We start from the raw sequence: 24,594 nt of genomic DNA, 5'->3' as shown, positions 1-24,594 counted from the left end.
CATTTTACAGTACCGTCATACCTGTTTTTTTACATTTTATCACATTACAACCAAAAAAGTTCCTAAGTGTTTTATTGGGACTGTCTGTGACAGGAAGCAGGGAGAGTGGAAGGAGCTGAATTCAAGGGAATCCAGAGAGGAAACCTGTTTGATGCAGCAAGACACCTGAGGCTTGGGTGGAGTATCCCCAGGAAACTGATCTTAAACATACATCCAGAGCTACGGGAAATGGTTTATACTGTAGCACATTCATGTGTTAGAATGACCTATTTATAGCGCACACCTGAATTAAATTGAATTTGAACAACACTTGACAGCTGATGTGTTTTTACACCAAACTTGAGGCTGAGCCATTTTGCTCAGACAATTTTGGACTGCTTTGGCATAGAGCTGCTGGAGACATCTCTGTGATGTATGCTGCCGATCACCCGTCACTGCTGAGGGACACTAGCAACATGCAGCCTCGGGTATAAACAATGCATGCATGGAAGGTAGAAACACCCCACAATATGTTGTGACCCATGCATATGTAGAACACACTTAAAAAAATCTAATATGAGAAGTTTTATTTAAAATATGCATATAAACTATTGTCTGTGTTCATTTTGAATGCTTTATATGTGCAGCTTCAATACTATCAGGCCCCAATTATATCACAACCATGAGTAAATGCATTGTGACTTGCTTTTTGTAAGCCTCTCTCCTACTGGTGTGTGAACCTGATTCTGTGGGTTCGTTCCACTGCCAACTTTTGTCACTTAGAGGATGGAACAAGCTAGAGATAAACTGCTTTTTATTGGCTACTTTTAAGGAAATCTCAACTCTAGTAAATGCAAGTAACATTAGCAAAAAATCTTGAGGCTAATTATTGTTCTGTTTAAGAGTTGAATTCTGACTTCATATCCATCAGCCACCTCCGTGATCAACTGAAAACTTTATAAACAGAGAGGTGTTTGCTCAGTCTCTAGATGAGTAGAGAGGTAGGAGGAGGTATATTTAACTGCCTGATCCGGCGGAGGAGAATTCAGTCCAGACATTTGTTCTGCACTCTACCTTACTCCAGCTTATCCAAAATGGTAAAGTAGTTCTGAACAATTTTATTTAGTTATACTGCTATAGCCTTAGAGTGCTGGAGGGCATAGGGACCTCTTTTCACCATCCTGCTTCATTCTTTTACTATTCTCCATGTCTGCAGTATTTGTCAGTTCAACCTATAGCTTTGGCTGTGACACCGTACTAGAGAAATATCAGTGGTGCATCAGCACTTTATATTATAAAGGAAAGAGTTGTGACTGTTTTTAAGTGCATAGTCCTGTTTCTCTTGTTTACTGCTATGGGCTTCGATTTCATTGTGACTAACTGGATGTTCTCTCCTTTTTCCCTTAACATGAAAACTGTCTCTAAGCTTGTCTGCTAAACTGTTTCTTTCCTAGCCCGGCGCCACCTTTGGAGCTAGTTTTACTGTTACCTTTTGTATATTAGGTTAATTTTGTATGTTTGCTTCTGTCTCCTTGAACAGGAAGATGGACGCTTACACTGAGCCTGTTGGAGGTTTCTTCTTGTTAAAAGAGATTTCTTTTCTCTCCACCCTCGCTGCACACATGCTGGGTGTGAAGGATTGCTGTTGAGTCAACAACAAAATGCAAGTGAAAGTAAATCTGCCAGTTGTGTGAATAAATCTGACCTTAACTGTGCAGTTCATTTCAGTTTGATTCTCAACGGCATGGCAATTATAATGTTGTAGAATTTCTAAGCAGCAGTTTTATCAAAATGTCCAGAACTGAAGAAGCTCTGAAGGTAGTTAGACATGTATTACTGTTTGTGAGCAGAAAATGCTTTTTCTAAATAATCCAAAAGGTTTCTCCCCAACAATATTTGGCGTAATTACCAGGTTTTCTAAGATTTTATGTTTGGTTTAAGAAAAAAAAAAAAAATTTTAGATTTTTTTATCTAAAGGTCCTTGAAAATGACTTAAAGTTTTCTTATTATTTCTCATTAATCTTTATACGGACTTTCTATAGTTGTAAACTACTTGGAATCGAGACTGTTCTAGCACCGATTCAACAGCGCAATTATTAGTCTTTATTATGCAATGCAATGATTTCAGTTTTACTTCGGCATGAAAGGTTTTCCGATGTGACCTCGGGAGGAACTCTTGATTCATTCTCATTGTTGCAGAGATATTGTTGACTAGATTGGTCCCTAATAAATGTCCTTCAGGTTTAAATAATAAAATAAATAGGCTTAATTGAAGCCATTTGCCAGATCAGATTTTCTGCTGAGAATCTTAATGATTACCTCATGATGAGTGCAGATTTGGGATGCTGTACATTACAGTTTGAACTGTGCAGTTCAAACTGTTTGTCAATGTTGGTTTATTTCATAGTTATTTGGGTCATATTCGGTAAATATCCGTCCATCGTATCCATTTATTCACCCAGCTGCTGCAGTAAATTACACTGAAAATAACAGCCGTAAATCCCCAGAGCCCTGAAAACATTAAGTATTTACATAGTGAAAATCAAGAGCTGAGCTGTACCCTCAGATGCTAACAGTGCATTTCCTCTCAGGATCACAGCAGCCATTTAGTTAGAGGTTTAAAAGAAAAAAAAATGCTAGAAAGAATCTGAAATGAGGAAGTGGCGCTCCTATGTGAGATTTCAGGAGAACATGTCCAATAAAAAATGATATGTAGATGGCCAAATACTTTATGTGATTTGCTTGAAGAATATAGCATCAAGTTAACTGGCTTTATAGCCTCCATAACGAAATGTTAATTTGCAGAAACCTCTTTTATGCAGTTTATTGGACCTCTTTGTGGAATCCTCATCCAAAATGATTTCCAGTATTTAAAAACAGGCTGAAAGGCCTAAAGGTTGGAGAGACAATAAGCAGAGGTTCAGCTGAGGGCAGACTGTTGATAACTGTAATCACAGTGAGAACTTGGCCTCTTGTTTCTTCATCAGTGAAAAGTAACTAAGTGAAGGTGCAGGAGGTGTCGCACGGATTCCTTTGTGAATCCGTGGGAGAGGGAAAGCACTGTTTCATATAATGATCATATCAGGTTGCATTATCGTCTGCAATTGTGCATTTTATCCAGCCTGTCCTCAGCTGCAGGACTCAACGTTTTATTCTTTGTCTTTGGTCCATTCTTTTTGTTCTCTAAGATTCTTGTGTTTGTTGTAAAAGCTGAACACGTAGTTTTCTGCTGATTCATAACGAGTGTGGCTCTGATTCCAAACGCCTGATGCTGCTGTATGTTCATGGAAACAGGATTCATTTAACCAGACAGCCTCGCTAATCGGAACCACATACTCTCACAAACATCCAAAGCAAAGGTGTTGTTTATTAAACCTTTGGCTGTGCCTGATAACTAAACAGGCAGCTTTGCAGTGAACCAGGGGCGGTTCTACAGGGGGGAGACAGGAGCAAGTGCCCCCATGCTTTTATGTCCTTAAAATACTTGTGTTTGTCCAAAGCCCCACACAGCCTTAAAGTCAGAGGGAAATCACATTTAAATGTCAAATCATTCTGGCTTAAACATGTATATAAATGTACTCTTTATCAGACTATGTTGTTCCAAAATTAAGAAAATTTCTATAAAAAAAAAAAAAAAACCCGTCTTAAAATCTGTGGGGGTTTTTTTTCATTATCTTATGCAGGCCAGTTAGTTATACCTCAGCGTGTACACCTAAATTCGGCCAATCATATATCAACAGTCATCTGTTGCTAATGTTTTTGGTCATAGCATCTTGATTCATATGTTGAAGCTAATATACGCAAAGGTTGAAATGAGAAATAAGAATCATTTACTTTACTATTGAGTTCCCAGTGTTCACGGGGATGCGTAGAGCTAACAGAACTGGCAGCGGTGCGAGGCAAGGGCTCAAACATGTACGGCTGGATGCCTTCTACAACAAACCAAGCTTCTGCCGCCCTGGCGTCCTCTTCCACAACATCGTCATCCCCGCTTTCCTCCTCTAAATAAAAAATGTATGACGGAGGAGACTCATCCACGACCTCCGACACAAAACTCTCCTCCTCTTGCATGCTTCCTCTGTCCATAGCATTCCTTGACAGTGTCGTATTAACTCACCAATTTAGTGCTACTTGGTCCCAATGGAATTTCCCATTGGGAACCTACTAGCACTAAGTTGCTAACTGGTTAGCAAGATGCTTCAGAGAAACCAGCCACAATCAAACTTGCTTGCGAACCTTCTGCCACAACAATCCCGCCCTCTTGATAAACGACCAATTACATTAACTTTATTCACTCGTGTAAAATCGTGCATCACTCGGAATTTAGAAATTCGAAAAACGCAACAGTTTCCCTACGACTTTAAAACAAAACATTGTGACAGAATATATAATATATTTTTATATATTTCATGCAAAACAAAAAATATAAAAATAATAAACTGGTTGCCAGGAGAGCAATAATTCTAACTAGTAGTGGTAGTATTACTAGGACCTGTGGAAATGTGATAAATAAGGTCTGGCTTCATATTGCATTTTACGTCTTGCTGTAATAAATTGGCAAATTTTTCATTATCTTGATCCTTACACTTTGGAGATCACAATGACAAGACATGTAAACTGGAGACATGTTTAGTGGTGGATCAGGCATAAGGACGAATGGGAAAGAACAGCCTGAGAGCCTGAGGTGGGTGAACATTCAGCTGGTATGCAGGAGGAAAGCTGGACATAGAGCTAATGAAGGGGATTTTAGATGAGGATTAACTTAAACGGAGTGCGGTCCTGATGTCGATTGGCTGGAGCATGTAAATGAAACATCATCAGGTGATCCAGGTGAGGCTCAGGAGCCTTCCAGGCTGAATTTGCGCTTCAGCTTCATATTAGGAACTTAAATCATTTGTGGTAAAATTATGTGAATTGTGTTTAAATCAAGGTAATCTTTATTAGGTTATTCATAAAAAGATCTCTTAAAGTTTGTTGATCATCTTTCCATCAATAATTCATTTTAATAGTGTGGAGTAAAATAGTATCGTGCCCCCCCGGCCCCGTAACAAAAAAATATTAGTTCCGCCCCTGGATGGGTAGCTATATATTTTTCTTTCTCAACAGCCAAAAAATATTTTTAAAGCTGTTGAAAGAGCAGGAAATATGTATAGAGTTTGGTTAACATGACTGTAAGTGTGTAAGAAGTGTTGTTTTCTACAGTCATTTAACATTCACAGTGATGAAGTGTTTACATGCATCTGTCACAGCAAGTATCAACACACAACAGATGTTGTGAAGAGTTTCTTATCATTACAGCAGCTTATCTGCACCATTCGTACTGTTACTGTATGTGTACAGCAGTCAGATGCAGCATGCCTTAGTATCCTAAATGAGTGCTTGTTTGGATGAAGAAGCCTCTCTCACTCTGTTTCTGCTGAATATGATAATTATAGAAGCAATAATCTAAATAGTTTAAGGAAATATCCCAAATCCAGATTAAACATGTGATTTGTAGTAATATAAACTAACTAACTGTGAAGCCTAAAGCATTAAATCATTTCCAGAAATGTATATTCCTTTTTAAAGTGGAGCCGTCATTGAACATTCTGACCAATGGAAAAATAGTTTAAGTCTTTCCTGGACGGGGCTGCCTGTGAAGATGGTTTACAGTTGCTTTTTGTATCTCTGCTTCTCTCTCCTTAAACCCCAGTCGGCCTCTGCAGATGGCCGCTCACAGTTAGTCTTGTTCTGCTGGAGGTTTCTTCCTGTTAAAAGGGAGTTTTTCCTTTCCACTGTCGCTACAAGCATGCTTGATGTGGGGGATTGCCGTCGACTCAATAAGTCGATGCAATAAGCTGGTTTTCCTTAGAAAACTGTGAACCAATCTGACTGTATGTTCTGGAGGAATTGTCTCTGTAAATGCCCTTAGATGACGTGTGTTAGATGACGCATCAATCTGGGAAGTCTCATGTAGAGAGTGTTCGCAACAGGGAGGAACATTCATTACAATTCTTCAGGCTGATTAGGTACCTTCCCCACATGTCATGTTTTTAGCCAATCACAGCAACCGTAGCAGCTGAGACGTCTCACATTCAGGATTTGTTTCACAACTGGAAAAGTTAAATGATAAATTAAGCTCTTACCAAATCTGGTCAGGAGGAATGTGCAAACATTTCCATCCACAAAGGCAAAAATCACAACATTTTGCTCATTTGCTCAGGGTATTCCAGCTAAAACGGCGCACCCATGTTTGTTTTGCTTCAGCCTTCCACCTCTGGTAGTACAGAGTAATTCATCTTGGTATCATTTAAAATGTTTAAATTATCATTTCGAATGATTAGATTATTTGTATTGATTCCTTAAAAGCCTCCCTTCTGATGTACACTCTAACTTTAGACAAACAGTAGGAGAGACAATTTTTCAGTAGTGAAAATGCTTGTAAAATACGTGTGCACATCTTAACCCCTCAACGCCTGAATTCATATACATGTATAAGAAATTGCTTGTTTTTTTCTAGTTGCAAAACTCAGATTGTTACATTGACTACTTCACAAAAGAAAAATGATATTTAGGTATAATGCAAATTTGTGACAGTCAGTGATAACATACCGCATCAGAGAACAGTTGTACCAGAAATATTTGCTTGCTGACGGTCAACGGGTCTGAATTAATTTGTAATTACTGCTACTGAGTGAAATCACACGCCACTCTGGCTGCGTGTGTATTACATAAGATTTGCTGCAGATTTTCAACAACAGGCATCAAGCGGTTAAATATATTGTGCTTTTTTTTACATCGACTATGTATGTGAAAATAATCTTAACAAACTTAGTACAACATATAGAGTCCATGCAGCGTAGTTTATGGTTATTATATTGTGCATTTATACTAATCTCTTACATCTCTAAATTGCCCAACAAACTAACCGATCTGGGAAAAAAATTACTGAATTATGTTTCCCATGATATGGTCAGTTGTCATGATATGCCATCTGCCTACTCTAATAAAGTGTTTTACCTCCAAGGCCCAGTTTGGTTTGATTCACTTCTAGAATATGCAGTTCTAGAGTATGCAACCATTACAATCCAAAAGGCAATTTTTCACTTTCAGTCCAGCTAAATAAAACCTTTTTGATTGATTTCAGTTAATTTATATGGCGCTGAATCACAAAACATGTCATCTCAAGGCACTTTACAGTTCACCAGATCATACAGTCAGATTGACTCAAAGTTTGTATCTAAGAAAACCAATTGATTGCATCGACTCATTGACTTGAAGGCAATCCCTTACACCAAAGCATGCTTGTAGCGACAGTGGAGAGAAAAACTCCTTTTTAACATGAAGAGACAAAAGAGACAAAACAGTTATACAGAAAGAAGCAAAAAAAAGTAACTGTCAACCAGCTCCACAGGCGGCTCCATCCAGCTACAGTGAAAAACAGGCCGAGCTTCAACATCTATAAACAAAGGTGTGGTGGCAGAAGCAAAGATGATATTTCTCTCCAGGAAGGAGTCACAGCCAAACAGGAACAGACCAGATGAAGCTACTATGAGGACAAAAAACAGAGAGAGCATAGTCTTAGAGATTGAATTAACAAATTCTGCAGAGAGGGAAAATAGAGATAGAGTGAAGCAGAATGAAGAAAAGGGGTCCCTATGTCCTCCAGCAGTATAAAGCTCCTGTCACACCATGACGATTTAGCCAGCGTATGGCTGACATCTTATAATCTTCTAAAACGTTAGCATACATGAAACTTTCTATGTAATATTTTCAATTTTGGGCGTATACATAGAGTATTCATAATGAGTTCAGAACTTACTCACCTTCCCTCTCACCCTATAACTGGAACAGAGATCATGCTGATGTTGGAGCTAGTATTTATTCCCCTCTCAGCTTTGCCAGATCCTTCATCTCTTGTGGAACGTCTGAAGTCTGAAGGAGTTTCCTCATGTGAACCCCCTTTTATACAAAAACGCAGCCAATACGCCATTAAACAGTAGCTGTACGTTTGAAACACTTTCAGCAGTCGTCTGGAACACATCAGATACATTGATATGCGTTGGAGAAAAGTTCTTGATAAGTTATGCTTAAGTTATTAACAAGTTACTCATAGGTTTTAGATAAGCTAGACACCACAATTTATGAGTAACTTTCCCTTAACGTATATGTCAGCGATCAGATAACTTACCTGTAACTTATGGACCACGCATGAGCATAGGCTGGCATACTTTGACGTACTTGCCGTATGTCGATGTGTTTCAGCGTGCTTCAGCTTATAACTTATCCAACATACGTCAGCGTTTTTGCCAGATTTTCCATACATCATTCATACCCTGGCTAAATCGTAAAGGTGTGACAGCGGCTTAAGCCTATACGAGCATACGTGTAGAGATACTTCAGGATAACCTGAGCCAATCTAACTAAAGGCTTTAAAGCTGCCACTGTTAAACGACTTTTCTAAAAATCAGTATGATTTTTGATAAATACCTACTTAAAGCAAACGTATTGTGATTTAAATTATTGTCATTTTTAAAGAGCCATTGTTTTACTTCTACTTTTAAGGTTTGGAATGAAAGAAAAACAAAACTTTTCCAAATTTAGGATGGATATACATTTTTTCTCACAATTGGATCGAAAAACTGCTTTCTAACATAATGTCAAGAAAAAATGTATGTATTAAAGATACTGTACTTTTCATGTAATTCTACCAAGAAATTAATTGCAGTTATTCAATGAAAAACCTATAGAAACCTGCATTTGTTGTATTGACATAGTATGTTAAAACTAAAATCTGAGTCTTTCTAATTTTTTCCAGTTGTTAAAAGCCATTCAGGGAGGCCGAGAGGGAGAAAATACATCTGCTACATAAATTTGATAAAATGTACATTTATAATCAAAGTCAGACTAACTAGCCTTTTGACAGCTCGGGCTGCAGATCTGTAGTCCAGATTATCTTTTTTAAATGTTAAAATAGCTCAATGTTTATTTTTTGGTTTTGTTTTGTCCTCCTGCTTGTGTAAATTGACTTGCAGCCCTTAACAGATGGAAGATAAAAGGGTTCGCATGGGCTAAAGAAACAAAGAACTCTAGAATGACTCACACTTGAGGTTCAAATCTTGATATGAAACCTAAAATGTGGACATTGGAAACTAAACAACATTCCAGCCATGGCCTCATTACTGCATCCACTGAACATGCCCTTATAACAGAGCCTTCGCCTCGTCTGTTCCTGTTTGGCTGTGGCTCCATCCTGGAGAGAAATATCAGCTGTGCTGCTGCCATCAACACATTTATAGATTTTGGAGATCTGCCTGTTTTCCAGTGTAGTCCTGTTTCTCTGACTGTGACTGGCTGGATGTGCTCTCTTCATCCTCTGGAAGCTCGTCTGCCTGGCTGTGTGTTTCCTGGATAGGGCCGTCTTTTACAGTTGCCTTTTGTATCTCTGCTTTTGTCTCCTTGAACCCCAGTCAGCCTAAGCAGATGGTCGCTATCACTGAGCCTGGTTCTGCTGGAGGTTTCTTCTGTTCAAAGGGAGTTTTTCCTCGCTACAAGTATGCTTTGAGTGAGAGATTGCATTTGAAGTTGCAATCAACTGGTTTTCCTCAAGTAGAAAACTTTGAATCAATTTTACTGGATGATCTGGTTGAATTTTCACTTTAAAGTGCCTTGAGATGACATGTTGTGAATTGGCGTTATACATAAATAAACTAAATTGAACATCATCCCACTGCTTTCCAGCTTGCTTTAGTTTGCATTGTGTCCTGTTACTAATTATTAAAGAGGACAGTTTTTATTTTTCTTCCATCTGGAGATCAGACCTGCTCCTATTGATCCAGCTTTCTCACAGGGCTGTGCATGAGAGCTTCAAAGGACGAGCTGAACCCAAACGTTCTTGCTACTCCACCGGCCATGAGGTTTGACTGAATGAGCTGTTTATAGTTTATGCTTTTTTAACAGACTCGTCTGTTTGGTTTGACAGCTGTTTGGGAAATGTCAGATGCTCAGTCATTGCTTGAATATGTGAGGCTTTTGTTTGAACTCTCCGTGGCTGAAAAAGAAACATGTGATTTGCTGGTTTTCCTACAGATTCCTTAAGAGCAAGAAGTCAGTGTGCCTGATCCCTACTGCTTGGTGGATGCATAACCACAGCAGGGGATGAGTTTTCTTCTTAAATGGAGGTTTTACTATTTTACTTGGCAAAGTTATTTCTTCCCTTTGAAGGACTTTTTAACTTTGTCACTTCACAGCCACAAACTTCTGCTTTGTATGGGCAACGGTTTCACACAAAGTAGTATGTGGAAACGATGATGGTATGAAATTTCATGCAAGCGCCCCAACTGTTTTTGCCTCTTCCTCTTTGCAAACAGCCCAAGTTCAGTCAGACCGGCAGGGTCGACTGCAAACAGCAGTTTTAAATCATAAATATAAACAAAAGAACACATTATTTTCAAGTGTTCCTCTGCCTGTGACCTGTTTTATCCCATGGTTGTCCTTTTTTCACAGCTATCATTCATTCCATTGACCTACAATAACAGCCTCATTGCTCCAGCAGAACAAAAGCATCCCCCCACCATGATGCTGCCAACACCGTGTTTCAGTGGAGATGCTTTAGTTAAGATATTTCATCCTCCACAGCTTCTTAAAGCATTTAAAATTGACTTAATGTGATCCTTTTTTTTTATCAAATATTGGTTTCCTTCTAAACACATTATAGTCAGATTTTAAACTTAACTGAATCTGCAGCCTGTATTGTAGATATCTTTTACTTTTGTTAGTGGTATCAGAATAAAAGACACAGAACACTAAATTAATGTCACTTTTGTTTAGATTTTTTTTGTAAATAATGTTGAATCCTTTCTTTTCCAACTATAGTTAACTATTTTGTACTGTTCTACCACAAAAAAAGCTTATCAGACAAAGAATGCTTGGTTGTAGAGTGAGAGATGATTAATTATTCTGTAAAATATATTTACGTGCTTAGATGGAATGTTCTGTAAAGGTGAGCTTGGTTAGTAAGATTTGTTAAATATTAGGAGAATTAAACAGGAGGAAGAGCTTATGAGAAAAATGTTTTTTCATGTATTCAGTATGTTGGACTCCAGTCAAAGATAAAATTGTTATTACTATCTTATGTGAATAAATACAGGCTAAAGAAAACAACATATTCTTTCTCCCAGTCTGTTTGGATCAGCTAATCCCGACCTGTCACACATGGAGGTCCATAAAAGATGGATTTGCTCCTCCGTGCCTCACAGCTCTCCATTTACAGCAGCATCCTTCCACCCTCCTCCGACTCGCTCTGCACTTTAATCCGACCAGGATGAGCTAAGATTAAAAATGGCCAAAAAACAAGACATAAAGGAGGATCACAGTGGTCAGCAGGATGAAGAAACAGGAGGTGGAAGGACGGACTTTAATCAGCAGGGTACCACATCTTTTTCTCTTCCTGGAACATGACTCGGTTTCCTGCAAAGAGGAGGCGAGACCACTGGAAAAAGCACTCTGATTCCAACACCTGCTGTTTGTCTCACTCATGCAGCCACTTCTATGTCTCCATCTTTCCTGCGCTCTTTAAGGAAAAAACATTTGTTTTTTAGCTTGTCTCAAACATTTACATCACATTAAAGATAATAAAGTAAACAGATGTAAAGGAAATATTTGTATTTATTAAAGCAAAGATTTTTTTACATGAGTGAAATTATGATAGTGAACTGTTGTCACAACTCATACTGCTCCTCTGTTGCAGGGCCTGTGGTTTTTGGACCAGGTGTTAAAGGGATCCACAACTACTTTAACATGTTGACCTAAAAATGCAGTCATTTTCCTATAAATGTATTCAATATTTAATATCAATTTCTGATATGTAAAAGACTATATTTACTTCAAAAATAATTTCTTATGTTTTTTACTCATGGAGGTCATTCATTTTTTAACCTGTGCAATGCATGCTGGGTTGATGATGCAGGTAGGTTCTACTGGACCAGAACCTGCCGAGTTTGACTGGTTTAAGCTTCACAATATATTTTCATGAGATAAGATGAGATATCTGTTGAAGCAAACAAATGTGACTGGCTAGTTTATTGTTTACCATATCAGCTGGAACTAACCACTGATCTCTATTTATTCACTGGATTGCTGACTGGCCGAAAAAAGTGAATCCACCGTCTACCATGCTGGTCCTCCCCATTCCTACAGAGACACGTAGTAAAAATGCCTACATGTTTAGCATTTGATTGAAGAATAGGTTTTACATGTAATTTAACAGTCAGTGGATGTACTAATCAAGAAAATCCATATATACACGCCCATGTATCTCCTAGTATAGTATGTAGAATAACATTAGTCTGGCTATCTCAGACTGACTCAAAGTTATTGACTAAATTAGCCATTGACATTGTGTCTAATGTTAGAAAATAGAAAGTAGAGTAAATAGAACGTAATTCACTGTGAGATGTCAATGTAGTAATTCTTTATTACGTGCATGATGCTGTCAATTTTGTAGTGTTTGTTGTATTTCTCATTTGAAAAAGTCACTCAACTCAAACACACACATATATATATATATAACTGTTTTCTCACCCCTCGTGGGGTGGTATGTGTCATCGTCAAGTTCGGGTCCTCTACCAGAGGCCTGGGAGTTTGAGGGTTCTGCGCAGTATCTTAGCTGTTCCCAGGACTGCGCTCTTCTGGACAGAGACCTCTGATGTTTTACCTGGAATCTGCTGTAGCCACTCTCCCAGTTTGGGGGTCACAGCCCCCAGTGCTCCAATTACTACTGGCACCACTGCTGCTCTTACTTTCCACATCTTTTCTAGCTCCTCCTTGAGCCCTTGGTATTTCTCAAGCTTCTAGTGTTCTTTCTTCTTGATGTTGCTGTCGCTTGGGATTGCCACATCTATCACTACTGCCTTCTTCTGCTGTTTGTCGATCAACACGATGTCTGGTTGGTTAGCCATCACCTGTTTGTCAGTCTGGATCTTGAAGTCCCATAGGATCTTAGCTCGGTCATTCTCAATAACCTTAGGAGGTGTCTTCCATTTTGACCTTGGTACTTCCAGCCCATACTCATGGCAGATGTTCCTGTACACTATGACAGCTACCTGGTTATGGTGTTCCATGTATGCACTTCCTGCCTGCATTTTACACCCTGCTGTTATGTGCTGTATTGTTGAGGCATCTTTGCACAGTCTGCATCGGGGGTCCTGCCTGGTGTGGTAGACCCCGGCCTCTATTGATCTTGTACTGAGTGCCTGTTCTTGTGCTGCCATGATTAGTGCCTCTGTGCTGTCCTTCAGTCCAGCCTTTTTCAGCCACTGGTAGGATTTTTTTATATCAGCCACTTCTTCTATTTTTCTGTGGTACATGCCATACAGAGGCTTGTCCCTCCATGATGGTTCTCCTTCATCTTTCTTGTCCTCACTTTCGGTTTTCTCCTGCCTGAGGTATTCGCCAAGCCATTTGTCTTTGGGGGCCATCTTCCTGATGCACTCCTGGATCTTAGTTGTTTCATCCTGGACATTGGTCTTGACACTCACTACGCTTGGTATACAGTCTCAGGGTGCTGGATTTTGGGTGGAATCCTCCATGCATTGTGAGGAGCTTTCTCGTCTTGATGCCAGTGGCCTCTATCTCCTCTTTTGGCCAGTTTATTATACCAGCGGGTATCTGATGACTGGCAGGGCAAATGTGTTGATGGCTTGGATCTTGTTTTTCCCATTCAGCTAAACTTTCAGGACCTGCCTTACTCTTTGTAGGTATTTAGCTGTGGCAATCTTTCTTGCTATCTCCTTCTGGTTTCCGTTAGCCTGTGGCACCCCAAGGTGTTTGTAGCTGTCCTGAACATCTGTAATGTGGCCTTCTGGTAGTTCAACCCCCTCGGTTCTGATCATCTTCCCTCTCTTTGAGACCATGTGACCACACTTGTCCAGTCCGATTGACATTCCAATGTCACTGTTGTAAATCCTGGTAGTGTGGATCAGTGAGTCGATATCTCGCTCACTCCTGGCATACAGCTTGATGTCATCCATGTAGAGGAGGTGACTGATGATTGTTCCGCTTCGGAATTGGTATCCGTAGCCAGTCTTTGCGATGATCTTGCTGAGGGGGTTCAGGCCTATGCAGAACAGCAGTGTCGATAGTGCATCGCCCTGGTATATGCCGCACTTGATGGTGACTTGTGCAATTGGCTTTGCGTTGGCTTCCGGACTTGTTTTCCACAGCTTCATTGAGTTCTTGAGGAAGGGTATTAGAGTCCTGTTGATCTTGTACATTTCCAAGCTTTCCAGTATCCACGTATGTGGCATTGAGTCGTAGGCTTTCTTATAGTCAATCCAGGCAGTGCACAGATTTGTCTGCCTGGTCTTACTGTCTCGAGTGACTGCTCTATCCACTAGTAGCTGGTGCTTGGCTCCTCTGGTGTTACTGCCTATTCCCTTCTGGGAAGGGTGAATGCATTGAGCCATGTGCCTACTCATCTCAGCCGCTATGATGCCTGACAGGAGCTTCCATGTTGTACATAGGCAAGTTATTGGCTTTTAGTTGGATGGGATTGTTCCCTTCTGGGGCTCCTTCATGATTAGGGTTGTCCATCCTTGGGTTAACCATTCTGGGTGGGTCCCATCCATTAACAGTTGGTTCATTTGTGCTGCAAGGCGTGCATGAAGTGCGGTTAGTTTTTTCAGCCAGTAGGTGTGGATCATGTCAGGGCCTGGTGCTCTCCAGCTTTTCATACCTGCCGCTCTTTCTTGGACACCTGCCGTTGTAACGGTTACTGGTTCTTGTTCTGGGAGATTGCTGTGATATGTTCTTAGATCTTTTAGCCACTGAGCATTGGTGTTGTGGGATGCCTCCTTCTCCCATATGTTCCTCCAGTACTGTTCAATCTCAGCCCTGGGTGGATCTGATCTTGAATTACCCTGCCACTGTGAGTACACTTTGGATGGGTTGGTGGAGAACACCTGGTTTATTCTCCTGGCTTCTGCTTCTCCCTTGTATCTCTTTAGGCGGGTGGCCAGGGCGGTGAGTCTTTGTTTGGCAGCATATATATATATATATATATATATATATATATATATATATATATATATATATATATATATATGTAAGATAGAATTACCATAACAATGTAATCAATACATGTATATTATATGTACACCATAAATTTCTCTGCCATTCTCCTATTCTGCAGAATCTGTTAGTTCAATCACTAACGTTCTGCTCTCTCTGCTTTTTCTCATAGCAGCTTTGCCTCATCTGTTCCTGTTTAGCTATGACTCCATCCTGGAAGGATATATCAGCTGTGCTGCGACCATCAACACCTTTATATATAGACTTTGAAGAACTGCCTGTTTTTCAGTGTAGTCCTGTTTCTTTGACTGTGACTAACTGGATGTGCTCTCTTCATCCTCTGACATGGGAGTTGGTTCGGAGCTCATCTGCCTGGCTGTGTGTTTCCTGGACGGGCCGTCTTTAACAGTTGCTTTTTGTATCTCTGCTTCTGTCTTCTTGAACCCCAGTCGGCCTTCAGCAGATGGCCGCTCACACTGAGCCTGGTTCTGCTGGAGGTTTCTTCCTGTTAAAAGGGAGTTTTTCCTCTCCACTGTCGCTACAAGCATGCTTAGTGTGAGGGATTGCCTTTGAGTCAATGAGTCACTGCGGTTACAGTCAATTGGGGAAGATCTCAACCAGCTTAGCTGGTCTAGACATTTGTTCGCTTGCTTAATAACTAATAAATTTAACATACAATTTGAATTCCAATTTTTGCATTTTAACATTTGTTTCTTTTTCTGCAAATTCTGTTTTAAAAATGTATCTTTTTCAAAGATTGAAAGATTTTCTTAGCTGATTCTAAAAAGTAGGTCTACCTTACTATATATATATACATATATATATGTATATACATATATATATATATATATATATACATATATATATGTATATATATATATATATATATACATATATATATGTATATACATACATATATATATATACATATATATATGTATATACATATATATATATATACATATATATATATACATATATATATATGTATATACATATATATGTATATACATATATATATATATATATATATATATATTAATCTGTCTGAGCCATTCTCACACATGGATCGGCTTCCTCTACACATCTCATAGTAGCTGTGGTTGTATTTTGAGGCTCCCTTTCCCCTGGTTGATGATGACCCTTGACCCCAGCTTTCAGAATGACATCACATTTTCCATGTACGCCAATAATTAAAATATTTTAGTCTGATCTTTTGTCTGTACTTTGGTCTTCATGATGCTCACTTATCTTCATAAAACACTGGACTTTCTATTGAGCCTAAATTAAACACAGTTGGACTCTGATTGCCATTGATGTGATCATTGAAGATCATTTATCTAGATTACAGTTAGGGGTGTCAAAGTAAGGGGGTCGGACACAAACTGAAACCATACCTCTCAGGCCAACGCCGTAACGACACAACAACAGGCCCTTAAGTAACATTATCTGGCTGGGCCCCATATGAAGTACAACACGTGATAAAGGTTCAGGATCCGGCGACAGTTCCATAAATCGGCCAAGAAGATACAATTATGCAATTTTCAGTAGTATATGATCACAAACATAGTGACTGCGCACCTTGAAAGGAACCATTGGTGACAGCGCACCACCACAGACATCCGAAGTTCCAAAAACTAATTGTAGGGAGATGCTTATCTCTTATCTGTAAAAAAAATAAAACACTCAAATCGTTCTTTTAAGATCTTTATTGAGGTTTGAAACAGATTATATGAGTGTATTTTTTTTTACCAACCGTCTAATGAACTATACACAGTTATTAACACAGTAATTAAAAGTACCGCTGCTTGCTTTGCTATTGGTGTCATGTTTCAACTTTGTAATCTGGCATGCGGTATAAATTCGGTTCGGTCACTCACTTCAGTATCAGGTGGGTTTAAGAGGAATTTTTTGCACCATTACATCTTCAAAGAGTCTACAAGGGCGAAGGGGCCCACCCATTGTCTCAGGCTACATCAGGGGTGTCAAACTGGTTCCAGAAAGGGCCGTGTGGCTGCAGGGTTTCTTTCCAACCAAGCAATAGCACACCAGAGATGAATGTGATGAATGAGATGAATGTAGTCTGGTGTGCTATTTGTTGGTTGGAAAGAAAACCTGCAGCCACACGGCCCTTTCTGGAACCAGTTTGACACCTGTGGGCTACATTCACATGGCAGGCAAATATGGCCCAGGTTTGACTTATGAAGCTTTTTCACAATAGAATGGCCCAATGTGGAGCTTCCATGTGTTGTAGTAAATCGGATCTGCATTTCATCCGACTGACATCATCATTCAAGCTGACCACTAATTCATACAGACCCCTCGCCAGCACCACGGTCATTGCTCCACAAAAACACACAGTAAATAATTCAGCCCCCTTTTTTGTCACCCTTCTTCGTTTTGTTAAAGGTATAGTGGAGGATGCTTTATTTCCGGGTGGATCATCAAAATAAGTGGTCCTCCTAATTGTCAATCATTCTGGTGATATGTTTACATAAGGCCGTCCTACAAGCTTGTCACCATTTTCTCTTACGGGTGGTGAGTCTGACGTAATGAAAAAATTGCAAATCTTCTTTTGGAAAGTAAGCTTGTAAGCAACTTTAAACTGAGCGTGCATGAGGAGAACACAAGCACACTCTCACACGCATTAAATAGGCATTCCCTTTTGGGTACAGGGTTTTGCATGTGTTTTTTTTTTTTTACGTAGAGAGGGCGGATCTCTTCAAAAATTTGTCAAATAGCTCCCTGTACCTTTAAGATGTGATCATAATATTTTTGAAAATCTAAATTTCAAGCCAATAGTGTTATTGGAATCCAGGACAAGATCTTATTACCTTTGTAACATAAAAAAATACGGATATTTTGATGGCAAAAATCAATGTCAATGTAATAATGTCAATGCCAGCTTTCCCAAAAAAAATAAATAAATAATAAAAGTGCTTCTAGAAGAAATTCATGAAAAACACTCTGAGAGTGAAAGAAACACTTTTTGTTTGGTATAACATAACCTTAGAGACATTAATCTGGATAAAGGCACTTACAATTATTAGTTTATAAACCTATATACAATTGTTAACTAGGCTTATTAACTTTTTAACTTTACTTTTTCACTTTTGAATGAGCTTTTTACCTTTTTTTCCAACTTAATTTACAGTAGGTAATATATATAACATTCAGGGGCTCATCTAATTGGTCAATTACCAAAATAAGATTTACAGTCATGTAGCAGTATCTTTGCTGAATGGCTGGATACAGATCTTCTGCTTCTAGACCTCACTGAGGGAGGGGAGGGACTCCATTTGTAAGGGGTATGCAAGTGATCAAAAAGGCTGCATATTTACAATGAACCTGCAGAATGATCTGTGAAATAAAAAGCTGATATTGAACCAGATTGCTTCTCTTTTTGACATGCAAAACCTCATTAGGAAGGAGCAGACTTTCATCGACTGGAGCGCCGTGCTTTTGGTCAACAGAGCCACTAAAACAACAATCATTTCCGCCTTCTTACTGTTTCATTTTGTTGCTGCACCTTTTAAGCTCAACTGTTTAAAGTTAAAGACAAAATGAGTTTGTTTTTGTTACACGGATAAGAAGAAGAGGACAGACAATAGACTCCTATGGCCTAAATAACAGGATAGAAAAAAACCTCACTGTCTTTCTTCTTTTTATTTTCCTACTTTAAATTGGAGACAGTGAAGTTACCACGTACCTACCAGCTCTTTCCTTTGTCTTTAATCACCGGGGGGGGGGAAAAAACGACTGCAAACACTATGATGAAAGACGAGCATTTTAATTGGAACATAAAAAGAAAGATCCAAACAGAAAAGAACACACCACCTTCAGACCCTGAAAGCTTTGGACAACCTGAATCTACAACATGAGATTACAGATATTTATAAAAAAGAAAAAAAAAAGACACATATCCATGACGTCAGAATTTGGCTCAGTTAAATACATTCTGAGATAATCACAGCTTTAATAGTGCGTAAAATCAATGCTTGTAAAAGACGTTCATTTGTCTGAACTCTAGAAGCCTTTCACTGCAGTTGTTAATGATCAGGGTTTATTTCTCTTTTGTTCTTTTAATACCATCAGTTTTAATAAACGCACCTGATGCTTTTATTGTAAAGCCTCAAGTCTTAAATAAATGTGTTAGCACTCTTCCCATTTGACTCTAAATTAAAACAAGAATTGCAACTAAAGTCTGGTAATTTGAAGCAGGAGAGAACATGGCTTAATCTCAGGATTTCTGGGTTTTATCTGGACTAAGATCAGGAATGTTTTAAGAACGGAGCTCATTACCCTGTGCGGCTCTGGGAACTTTCAATGGAGCTGACACCAGAGACGTGTAGATGCTGAACATGGCAGCAATGACATGATGCAGGTGGAATCAGCTCACAGAGGCAGCGTAGCTCCAACAGATGGCAGCTATGTGGTGGTATTACTGCAGCTCATACCAGGCAGGCATGTTTACACTGCAACCGAGGGTCTGGGAGACTTTAAAGAGACTTTAATGTCAGAGAAATGATCAAATGTGACACTTAGAAACTGGTCCGCAAACTCTCTCCATAATGATTAACAGAGTTTTTTTTAAATTAGGTTATGAGTCATATTTTCCAGATGTTTGAGGTTATGGCCTGCAGCTTTAAGAAGCGAATCAATTAGTGTGATCAGCTGTCATCCGCTGAGTGAAGGAAACATGGATTATATATCAGGATTTAATTAGTCAATTGTAAATATTTTAAAAGAGCAGTTTTATTAGCTGTTAATGACCATTAGTAATGAAACTTCCACAAAGCGTAAAGAACCGAAACATGGAATCGCAGCAGTAATTGCAATTTCAGGATGAGAACTGATTGTAATCCTCTGTAGGACAAGAAAATGAATATTTTATGAGACAAATATAAGTTAACTAAAGAATTAGGATGCAGTTAAGAATTGCAGAAAAACCACCTTTACTGTACATTATTAAAATAGTTATGAGGATTTTTGGCAAAAAATGACAAAAATCTAAATGTGAAAGTTTCTAATTTATTTTATAAATGGGATTATATTTAAAAATAAAACAGATTTCAGCTAAAAGATTTAACGTTGGTGTTTGGAAGGAAGATTTCGTTAATGAACTTTCAGGCACCACGACCTGCAATATTAATATATGCAAGTAGGAAACTTTGAATCAATTTGACTGTGTGATGTGGTTGAATTGTAAAACGCCTTGATATGACATGTGTTGTGAATTGGCGCTTTTTTATAAATAAATTAATTAAATTGTTCTTCTATACACAAATATAATTACTTTGAGCAGCTCTGGTTGGTGATAATTTGCCACTTTATAAAATAGCGATGGGATGCAGATTTTTTTAATTTATTAATTTCAAAAATGATGCATGAATAGGTGAAATGTAATCATTCTTGTTCAATCAGATGATACCAAATTTCTTGGCCTTCATGCAAAATTCTGCATGTAGTGGAAAACTAACCTTGAAAGAGGCCTCCCCATGACGAAGCATGGCGATGGCAGTATTATGCTGCATCTATTATTTTGTTTTTGCAGGGCAGCTGGTCAGTAGGGCACAAAGTAATCATTATTTTACTAATCAATTAATAATTGATTATTATTTTTGATTAATCGATTAATAATTGGACAGAAAAAAGCGCCTTAAAGAGGATTTTATTCAGACTTTAAAGCAACTGAAACTAAAATGTTGCCCCTTTGTCAGAGGATATGGATAGAGCTTATTCATATTTAAATAGTTTTTATAATTTTGGCATAATAGCTTCTATGAATGAGTTTCTTTTCCTCCAAATGGCATATTATGGAGTCTGTATTAAGCAGAATAAGCAGTAACCAAAGAATTATTTCCATAATCGATCAATCACTTTGAATTGTTTCAGCCCTGCTGGTCAGTAATTGATGAAAGGAGGGGAATACGGAGTGAAGCTTTATGCAGAACAGAGATGACAATGAAACGTTGAGCTTTTAAATCCTTTCATCATCAAAAGAAACAGTCATTTTCTTTTGTATTCAAACCAACCCATCCATGAACTTGCAGCTCAGTAAATAAAATAAAGTGATCATATGAAATATGTGATCCGTTCTGAACATAAAGAAAACAGAAAACTAGTATAAGCAGGTAAAGCCTGATAGATGCACATCTACCTGTTAATAGAACTTGTTCAGCATTTTTTTTACCTATCATAGTGGATCTTCGATATTTGGATATTTAAGGACTTTAGATTGAAAGAAAAAAAAAGGTAAACATGCATGTTAATACTTTTTGAAATAAAGAAAGCAAACGTATACTTTCTCCTGGCTTTTACTGAAAACGCTTTGAGCTACAAATAGAAAATGTTGCTGATTGCAAACCTGAAATGATCCCCTGAAAAGAAAAAATACTAAAGAAATTGTTCTTAACTGAAGAATTATTATTATATTATTGACTACTTATCGTTCTAAATGCTAACAGCTGCACCAGTTCATCAGAGGCCTTTCAGCTGAACCACAAACCCAAGAAGGAAAGGAGGAAACTTTCTAAAAGACAACAGGACTTTATAATTTAACATACAGCAGCTGCAGACCAGCGACCCTTTAAAAACCTTTCAGTACATCTCCCGATATATCAGATGTTTTATTTTAACCTCAGATATATACAGCATATATATATGTAAATGTCTGATGTTGATATGATTTGTAGTTGTTTAAAATACTTCTTTAAACAGCTACAACATTTGGCTCCATAGAATAAACTCCTCTTTGGGCTGACGTTTCTCGTTTCGGTCATAATGACATTTATTACTGCTGAATAAGCTGCTGCTCTCCCTTAGCAGAAGTTTCTCTCTCTAGTCTTTCTAAACCATGAGATGAAGTTGTGTGATTCGATCGTGAGTGAAAGGTTTTGAGGATTGACTCTTTATTCGCTTTAAAGAAAATGCATTTAAAAAAAAAAACTCAGTGAGGAATAATCCATCGATGGTCTCAGACCGACAGTCAGCACATAGTCATGATAAATTTGACCTGAGACGACTCCTCGTTTTGACAAGAACACATCAGCAGTGAGATTTACCCGCTGCAGTTCAGACCACTGAGGCAGTTTGATGTCCATTAATGACGTCCACATAACGGCGTCGGCCTCTCACAGAGGTCCGGTTGGTCTCCTGTCACAGACCGGAGGCCTCATTGGGGTGGTTCTGTCCATTCACCTGAGAGACAAAAGATAGAGAAGAGGTTTTAAAAGTCAAGGTGATCCATTCTATGAGTTAGTTCTTCTGGCTGGGAATCAATGATTACAACTTCCCTTTTTTACCCCCGACCCCTGCAAACTGGGCTCCCCTGGGTCTGTGACTTGGACCTGACCAACTTTCCACCCTGAAAGAACTGGGCCTTTCTCTCAGCCCGTAGCTGCATCTTTGCAGGTTTTTGCCTTTTCAGTGGACAGCCTGACCTTCATACTAAATTCAGAATGTTTCTCAAATTAAATCCTGGTCTCATGTGTTTCCACTTGTTTTACATCTGAATTTATTTTTCCTTACACTGGAAAAAACGATCTAGATTAAGTGTATTTACCCTTAATTTGAGTAGGTAAATGAGATAGTTTGCCAATGGGATGAGTATTTCTACTATTAAAATAAGATAATTAGAAAATATGCACTTGAAATAAGACAATGCAATTGTGTTTTCTTATTTTAAATGTAAATTGTCTTGTTACATTGGCAAAATGTCTGTTTTTACCTCCTCAATCCAACAACAAATGCACTTATTTAAAAAATACGACGCTTTACTTTACCATTCCACATTGTTCCCACTGCTACTCATTAGCTCCAGCATCTCGCACACCAATAAATACTCAGCCATTGAGAAAAGTTAAAGTCCATTCAGCTATTCAATTGATTTTTTTGCCATGCAAAGTTGCAAAGTAAGTTACTGGAAATATTACCTTCTCCCAAATATTGCATCCAAACATTCCCTTGATTGCATACGCTGATATTAGGATCAGGGTTGGATGTATTTTGCAGCCCTAATTTGCTCCATCCACAATTAGAAAAAACATGACCTATGTTGACGACAAAGTGGCCAAAACCTAGTGTACAAAACGGCAAAAGAGCCAAATAGGCAAACACTGAAGTTTAGCCCTTTTTTACAGTGTAGTACAAACTGCAATTCATTTCTTAATTTGATCAGATATCAATTATCAGAGAAATCATCAACAACACATAACAATAAAGCAATAAACACGTATATATTAGGGATGGAACGGTTTATGAAAACCAGTAGTAAACAAGAAGAAGAAAAAGCGAAGCAGCGTAGCCGGGTGTAGCAGAAAACAATCAGATGTTGTGGAGAATTGTGTGGGTATGGCGAGTGGGAAAGAACAATAGTTGGAAGACGCGCCAGCAGCACTTTATAGGTCTGCTGTATGGGAGCGCTTTGCATTTAGAGTGACCTACGATGACGGCGGAAAGAAAGTTGTGGATAAAAACAGTGTGCAAGCATTGTGCAACACATGTTGTTTATGCTAACAGCAACATGACCAACATGTCAGCTCATATTTATAATCAATATGATTATAAATATTATAATCATATTGATGATTATAATATTAACTGGATTATTGATTTTGTTATTTTAGATAACACAGTGGCACTTCCAGTTTGATAAGAAATCCAGCCTTATTTATTTGATTGTATTTCAAACACTGCAGAACAAACTGAGTTTTGATAATCAGGGAATTGAAACATGTCATTTTATCTTGAGTTAATTTCAAACAAAGGGGCCTAAGTCTAGTTTTGATAGAGCTTATGCTTCTTTGTTAAAGATTGTTTGACAAATAAATGAAGCACATGTTGGAACTAGTTGGTCTCCTGCAGAGATGGGAAGTAACGAAGTACAAATACTTCGTTGCTGTACTCAAGTAGATTTTTCTGATATTTTTACTTTACTTTACTACTTATTTTTGTGGCGACTTTTTACTTCTACTCCTTACATTTTTACACAAATATCTGTACTTTTTACTCCTTACATTTTAAAAAATTGGCTCGTTACTTTAGTTTTGAATCATTTCAATGGAGTTACCGTTATTATTTTATACGTCATCAATACCAAATTCAATCTAATTGGATGGGAATCTACGTTGCATTTGTCGCACCACTACAAGATGAATCGACAGATTCTCCGGTATTCATTCGCGGCAAATCATTGCAGCTTGGTGGCGGTGGCGTTAGCATAGTAGCATGGACGACGAGATGATTGAAAATGAACACAACGGAGATCTAGTCCTATTGGCAGACATCCATTTAAAATGTAGGCAACGGCATGAAAAAAGTGGTTTCTACTTTTACTTTTATACTTTAATTAAATTTACAAGCCTGTACTTTGTTACTTTTACTTGATTAAAGAAGTTTAATCAGTACTTCCACTTTTACCAGAGTATTTTTTAACACAAGTATCTGTACTTTTACTCAAGTACGGAAAGTGATTACTTTTGCCATCTCTGGTCTCCTGTCTTGCAATGCCAGAATCTCACCTACTTTTAACCTAGGACTGTCGCAATGATGTAGCAAATGTCAGAC

General features: G+C 38.4%; 1 protein-coding gene across 2 annotated transcripts in view; it reads right to left on the bottom strand.

Annotated features, from left to right (window-relative positions):
• Window positions 1–18,796: 18,796 nt before the first annotated feature.
• The window catches only part of gdap2 (ganglioside induced differentiation associated protein 2), a 60,577-nt gene continuing 54,779 nt past the window's right edge, over window positions 18,797–24,594 (bottom strand). For both annotated transcript variants that reach the window (XM_038272047.1, XM_038272046.1), the window contains exon 14: window positions 18,797–22,227. In XM_038272047.1, the coding sequence (XP_038127975.1) occupies window positions 22,186–22,227 (42 nt within the window). In that variant the 3' untranslated portion in view covers window positions 18,797–22,185. The remainder of the gene's footprint in view (window positions 22,228–24,594) is intronic.

Source organism: Cyprinodon tularosa, unplaced genomic scaffold (assembly GCF_016077235.1).
Source record: "Cyprinodon tularosa strain WSP-4 unplaced genomic scaffold, ASM1607723v1 ctg815, whole genome shotgun sequence".
Taxonomy (NCBI): Eukaryota; Metazoa; Chordata; class Actinopteri; order Cyprinodontiformes; family Cyprinodontidae; genus Cyprinodon; species Cyprinodon tularosa.
Note: the sequence above shows the minus strand (reverse complement) of the source record. Positions and strands in the feature narration are given on the sequence as shown.